The sequence below is a fragment of the Ursus maritimus genome, unplaced genomic scaffold (genome assembly GCF_017311325.1).
Source record: "Ursus maritimus isolate PB19 unplaced genomic scaffold, ASM1731132v1 scaffold_5, whole genome shotgun sequence".
Classification (NCBI taxonomy): Eukaryota; Metazoa; Chordata; class Mammalia; order Carnivora; family Ursidae; genus Ursus; species Ursus maritimus.
This window is the reverse complement of record NW_024426663.1, coordinates 74,627,123-74,634,524: the sequence shown is the minus strand read 5'-3', so window position 1 is coordinate 74,634,524 and position 7,402 is coordinate 74,627,123. Positions and strand designations below refer to the sequence as shown.

General features: G+C 41.1%; 1 protein-coding gene across 1 annotated transcript in view; it reads right to left on the bottom strand.

The window, feature by feature from the left end:
- Positions 1–245: 245 nt before the first annotated feature.
- FEM1C (fem-1 homolog C) overlaps positions 246–7,402 on the bottom strand; it is a 24,697-nt gene continuing 17,540 nt past the window's right edge. Inside the window, exon 3 of the mRNA XM_040622565.1 lies at positions 246–5,000. Within this exon, the coding sequence (XP_040478499.1) occupies positions 3,691–5,000 (1,310 nt within the window). The 3' untranslated portion in view covers positions 246–3,690. The remainder of the gene's footprint in view (positions 5,001–7,402) is intronic.

Below are 7,402 nucleotides of genomic sequence, written 5' to 3'. Positions count from 1 at the left end.
TGTCATTAGTCAAGTATGAAGAGTTAATATGAGGGGTGCCCGGGGGGCTCAGTGGGTTGAGCACCCGACTTCGTTTGGCTCAGATCATGATCTCAGGGTCATGACATGGAGCCCCAGGAGTCTGGCTCTGTGTTCGGCAGGGGAATCTCCTTGAGATTCTCTCCCTCTCCCTCTGCGCCAGGACCCCCGCTCTCTCTCTCTGATAAAATCTTGAAAGAAGAAGAGTTAACACAAATACGCTTGTATTTGGTGCAAATTTAATTTTATTAAACCTTACAATGAATGTTGTGGCGTATCATTTTCCATTATGTGACAATTTATTGGCTGGCATCTGAACACAGTACTTCTTCTGAAAAATACACAATGGGAAGTGACAAAAGGGAGAAACTAGTTGTTTAGTGATATATGAGGGCAAAAAAAGAAAAAGAAAAAAAAGAGAAAAAAGGATGACGACCAATTAGTTTCTTAGGATCTAACTCTAAAATGGTTAAAGTTCCAAGCAACAATAATGCTGCCGCTGTGTGCGAGAATATGGTTATTATCTCATCTGGCCCCCACAACTCTGATAATTACAAGGATCATTTTACCTGTAAAAGTCAACCTAAGGTTTCAGCTGGGTGATAGGATTTTGAAGAGTGACTTTTTCACATATAATTTAAAGAATTTTCCCAAGTCACAGGAGATGGGGGTCTCTAAAATATTATACATTAAGGTAGGCGCTTTACAAGTGAGCAATCACTTAACTTCAGAATCAGAATGGGCACCAAGTTTATTTTTTGCTGATTTGGGTTTTATGCCCTGTCAGGTTTATGGATAAGAAAATGACTCTTCTTTAAAATCTATAATCCACCTGTCTTTATAAAGTAGACTGGTATCTAATCTGAGTAAAATGACCATTTCTTTTCCAGGAATGATCAACAGTGGAACACCTAAAATTCAGCCAGCCTTACAAGGCATTTTTACAGAAACGTAATCAAAATTTTATAAACTCCAGCCAACATCACCTTGCAACAGTGTATAGTTTAGTTCAGTTCGACTCACATGAGTACAATTAGCTCATTAAGTTATTAAAGTACTCGCTTGTGGTTAAAAAAGTAACAAACGGATGTATCTTTTTAATTCAGTCAACAATTTTGAGACTACTCTCTGACAAAGGCCTTAACAGTGCCTGAGGTCACGTTTATTAACCAACCCCCTCCAAAATAAAATCGTGGACAATTTTGAGCTATCAGGCCAACTGATTGGTCAGGGGGTGTGGCAAACAGAGAAGCGTGTCCGAACTGAAATAAGGCATTTCAGTTGCTCGAGACTGAAGAACGGTTTTAAGCGATCCATCTTTAGCGGTACAAGAGGCTTTGTGAAGAAACCCTTAGTTCCACTGGAGTTGTGCGGTGTGGGGTCACCTGTCAGGCAGTGTGAGGTGTGCCTTACCAAACGAGCATGTGAGCCCTCTTATAAATCCGCCCAGAAAAGGAGTGGGAAATATTAAATCACTGAAAAATCCAGTTGCTCATCTTTTACCCCCAAACTACTGAGATCTCCTAGTGTCGACTTACTGCACGTACAGAGTTTCCCTTTAAAAAAAAAAAAAGTAGCTCATGCATACGTACCACAAGGTTAGAGGCAAATGATTTCAAAATGTTGATGATCTATTTCTAGAATGTGTGTCTAAATCACAAATTGTTAATATAGGTGGCAGCTCAAATGTTCCACCGAATTTGCCCGTGGTAAATACAGGGTTTAAAGCCTCTTCATCAAAAGGCTGGAGAGCGACCATGACCAGTTACATCCCATTCACCCTTTTCAACGGTGAAATTCAATTCACAACCTAGTAAAATAAGGCTATCTTTAAAAAAAAAAAAAAAAAATTAAACCTCAATTATTTAACCAGAAAGTAAGTCTAATGCTTTTTTATTTACTACTATTCATCACGTGTTTTTTTTGTTTGTTTGTTTTTTTGTTTTTTTTTTGTTTTACTGAATAAAGATGAAATAAACCTAAGGTGATTCTTTGCAGTGATGACACCGTAAAGACCATGACATCAACCCTCAGGATAAAATGCGAGCAAAAACCCAAGTGGATCCAGCTCATTCAACTCACAGGTACACTTGAGTTTTTTTCCTCAAACAAATAAGGAGCTTTTTATTCAGAACAATTTCATTAAGACATTTGCAGGGCAAATGTGCCGTCATAAATTTTATTCTGAGTAACAATAAAGTGCTGAAGGATAATTACCTGAATCTTTTTTAGTACTTTTCACTTAATCTTTTCTTAAAAGAGCCCTTTCTGTGGCATTAGCGAAGCTGTGTGGAAGAAAAAAACCAAACCAAACCAAACCAAAAACAAAACAAAACAAAACAAACCGTAGAGAAAGAAAAGCAGAGCAAAGCTAACTTTCAGTAAGGGGACAGGAAGCGCGGCAACCTTCTGTGTTTAACTAGGGTGGCGAATAACTGAGACCAAAGTAATTCATGCAAGTTATCTTGAAAGGTATACTCAAGCTGAAAGAAAGAAAGGACACTGCTACTGACCTTGGATACTAAGGCAGTAAATTGCATACGAAAATACCTTAATTATCCTAAATGCCTAGATCGGGCTCGGCAAGCATCATGCCACTGACATGCTGTAGCTCTTTTTTGTAACTAAAAGTGATCTGCGGTTCGATCGCTGAAGAGTTCAGTGTGACTCATTAAAGCGGTGTGATAAACTTTGAGGTTAAATCGAAGCGAGTTCTCTACACCTAATCACATCATCAGCACAAGCAGGACAACGCTGGCGCAGCATGAAAGGTGGGTCACTTTATAAAGATTCTTCCTTTTACTGCATGATATATTAAGATGACAGACCTAAATTTCAACTGGGTTAATGAGTTCGAAGAGATCTGTTTCCCAAATTTAGCACACAATAATTTCCGTGGATTAGAGAGAGAAACCTCAGAAGGCGGCAAAACAAAAAAAACAAAACAAAAAAACCCAACAAACAGAAAAGCCTGAGCTCAGGGAGCTAACCTGTAGCTCTGTCATGCTACAAAGAGTACTACTTTCAAAAAATCAACTTTGTAACAAACGTAACAGTGTTTTGAGTCGAAGTTGACCAACTGCTGCATAGAAAAATGTGCTAACATACAACAGTCAAGTTTAAGCCGGTGCATAGAGAAGATAAAGCACTTATGGTAACTGCAAATGGTAACAGGTCCATAAAGGGTATACAGCCTAAGCAGGGGTCCATCAGGGGGTAAAAACCTGTAAGTAGAAATGGTGAGGAAAAAAATCAAGTGGAAAGAGGGAAGAAGCTTGGACAAGAGAAGGAAGCAGCAGGGGAAAAAAAAAAAAACCTTCAATTGTATAAAATTCACAAACCAGTCAAGTATAAAGACACCACTGAATAACGGTGAACTCTGCCCCAAACACCCAACAGCAAACAGAACCAGAACAGAGAAGCCTTTGGCAGACAATTTTAGAAATTCGAATAGGACATTACATTTCTCAATAATTCACAAACAATATATTATATGGTATATTTATATTAAATACTGGGAAACCAATCCTGGACAGCTGATGCTTCTAATGCTTTAGCCAATGAGAGCACGAGAATATCAAGCTAAGTGAATGCTGGTGTTCTCACAACAGTGCTCACTGATGAGGCAACTGTCAGCGATCCGTGCTTTCAACAGTGTGACCAGACAGATTATCATCTGTGAAGGGAAACAAAGGTCTCTAGCTTTTCTGGGATATGCCCTTTATAATATATTCTATGATTCACTATGACACGAGCAGCAAGACACTGCAGGGTGGTATGATTTATGGGCTGGATCAAATTTTTAGCAATTTCCTTCTCGTCCAGCAAGTCACTAGCAGTCTGTTTGTGCAAGTTTGTGGCATCGAAATGTGCACCTGATTTAATAAGGAGATTCATGATGTCGGGATGGTTGTTCAGAGCAGCGATGTGCAGGGGGCTGTTGTCGTCGGAGTCTCTGACGTTCACGTCGGCGCCACACTCAATCAGTATGGCTGTGACTTGCAGAGACGGGAATTTACACACGGGGTACCGCCCTACACAGGTAGTATTCTTGTCCACGGCCAGATGAAGAGGGCTGAAGTTGTTCTTCCCCCTCGGATGCAGCTTAAGAAACCTGTAGATAGTCTGCTTTTTGAAATGGTCCTGTTCTAGGGTACACGGAACTTTTTCTAACAAGCAAATCAAGTGCAAAATAATGGAAAGAGCCTTATTTAACTGTAAAGGGTCAGCTGGACACTGAGTTTGTTTGATAGCTCGCTCTATTTCAAGGACACTTTTGCACAGGATGCCCATAAGATCATCAAATGTAACGGTGGTGCCCAGCAGGCCTTTAGCCCTATCCTGGAGCATGAAAGAGAACAGTTCTGCAAAAGATAACAAGCTGCTGGCGGTCATGGGGCTTAAAGGGTCCAAATTGTTCTGCTGCATATCCAAAGCATACTTCCAGAGGTTGATGCATCGTTTGAAATTTCCAGAATCCGCATAGACAGCGCCTCTGTATCTAATATAATAAGAGGTATCAGGATGAGAAGGACCAAGAATACGTTCTCTAATTAAGAGTGCCTGCATTCTCATCTCATCAGGGTCAGCGATAAGACCTTCTAGCTCTTCAGCACTGTTCACCTCCTTGGCATAATCGTAAGCCATTATTAGTGTCTGTGGTACCGGTTTGCTAATTATATTAGTCCTATCACTGTACCTCATGTTCATTGCCTTTTTCCAGTACTTCAAGGCCCCAAGCAGATCTCTCTTTTTGTCTACAAATGTAGCTCCCAGAAGCTCTAGAGCATTGATCCGTTCTGTCTTGCTGGTCTGCGCATGGTGAGTCAGAAAATCCACAATATTTGTGTGACCAGTAACACTTGCTGAGAGAAGGGGAGTCATTCCATAACCATCCTTTTCCATCTTGGCACAATACATAAGCAGCATCTTCATGATGTCCAGACTCCCAGATTCTGCGCAATCATGCAATGCAGTATTACCTTGAGGAGAGGAAAAAAAGAGATAACATGTTTTCAGGGACCAGGAGACAATGGAGTACATGGATGTAGCTTAGGAACCTCACGAAAAGCAGGCCACTCCAGGCTGACCTTAATGGGACGTACTTTAATCTGAATACAAATGAGAAAAAAAAACGATCCTCGGCCCCTAAAACTAGTGTGACACATTGCGGGGCTTAAATAAATACTTGTTAAGTTTGTTGAATAAATGACCAAATTAGGCATGAAAAGATCATCAAAGTCACTAATGAAATTCAAAATGAATCCATAGCCTCTTGAATTTTTTCAGCAGCGTTTTCAAGTGCATATCCTATGACTAAAAAGCGATGAAATGCAATTAACCGGCTATTCAGCTTTGCAGACAGTCACTTAACTTTCTGGGTCAGCTTCCACTTTTATAAGCGAGAACTCTAATCTACGACATCTAAGATTCTCCAGTTTGATTCTACTAGGAGTCAGAAATTATTTTTCCCGTATTTCTGATTGCCAAATGTACTTCAGCTGTCTTAGTCAAAATTCTCGGTGACAAAGTACTTTGCTCAGAAAGCTCCCAGGAGAAAAACAAATCCAGTAAAATGTGAAAAAAAAAATATGTGGGTGGCTCAACTGGAAATTTAAAAGGAGCCATCTGAAGTATCCTTTCGTAATGGATTATTTCCCATTGTAATTTAACTTTCTAAAACGTTCTCTGAAGACGCACTAAATGTTCCAACGCTGTCGTGATCTTCCCACACGTGGATTCAAGTGGACAAGAGACACTGGCACATCGGGAAAAGCTCGCATGCAACACGGGAAGACATTATAACCACGCAGGTATTTTAGCTGCCCAAGTTTAATGCCAAACGTTTCACCACGTATCATAACAGAAATTACCACGTGGACCTTTGATATTTACCTACGGTGTTTACAGAAAATTTCAATAGTGAGTCACTGCAGGCGCGAGCGCAGCGGAGAGTTACTGTCACCGGCCGACACCGGGACCCTTGCAAAGAGCTGCCCGCTCGGGGCCAGCCCTCAGCTGACATGGGAGAACGCGTCTGCCTGGTAAACAGTTCAGAACACTTTCCCTCTGTGGTAAGGGGGGCTCACTGTCTGTATGAACAATACAGTTTGTGTGCGAAATAACTGCTTTCCTTCTGGGAGTCTGGAATTTGGAGTATCTCAGGGAAGGGTGCCTACGTGAACAGCATCCAATAAAAACCTGGGGCTCTGAGTCTCCTAATGGGTTTTCCGGGACAGAAACTTCTCTGTGTCACTTCTTATGAGGGGACAGCATAAAAAAAGCCTGCACACGGACTCCTCTAGGCCCCACCTGTGCCCTTCCCCTTGGGATGCCGCCGCATGTCCTCATCACGCCACTGTAATAAACATTAGCCATGATTACCATTACATGCTGACTCACCTCCAGAGACGGGGAAGGCCTTGGGGGACCCCTGACACAGCATGCGTACTAGAAAGCAGTTTAAACCTGAACGCTTCACGTAACAAGTCTGCAACTAAATTTCGAAAGAGCCAGTTACTCCACATTGGGACTTAACTCTCTTCACAGGTTCACCCTGTCTTTGGTCCTCCAGAACACCTACAGGAAGTACATATTATCCGCATACACTGATTCTGACTCAGGATTTCTAAGGTCTATAATGGAATGGTGTCTGAAGGAATGTTCTAGCAATGTGTCTGTAACCAAGCACTGAGAGAGCAAGCCCAGAACTCCTGCCTACTAATACTAATGTTCATTGTTCAAAATAATTTCAAGTAAACACAGCTATCACTAAATGTACTTTTTTTTTAAAGATTTTATTTATTTATTCGACAGAGATAGAGACAGCCAGCGAGAGAGGGAACACAAGCAGGGGGAGTGGGAGAGGAAGAAGCAGGCTCATAGTGGAGGAGCCTGATGTGGGGCTCGATCCTATAATGCTGGGATCACGCCCTGAGCCGAAGGCAGACGCTTAACCGCTGCGCCACCAGGCGCCCCTACTAAATGTACTTTTTAAAGCTCTTTTAAAATAAGAATCCCTTTTCCTCTAAGAAAGAGACAATATAAGAGAAATGGGAGTCTTCTCCATTCAGTCACATAAAATCAAAAGTAAGAATGCAAGAGAAGCCAGTTTTTTCTTAATTAACCGAACTGCTATATTAGAATACACCAAACACTGAAAAAAAATGTTGTTTTTTTAATAAAAAACCTATAGAGTAGTTTCACATCCAGTAATGGCAGAAGTGATATGATCACCCTCCCCGTACTAACTTAAGCTGAAAAATTTCTTTTTAAAAAATCTGTTTGACAGCATGTAAGGAGCTAAAAAAGAGGACAACATCCAGAAGAAGAAAGAAAATCAGAGAAGTCCAGAATTTAGGGACGCTTCCCCCAGTGGCCTCTT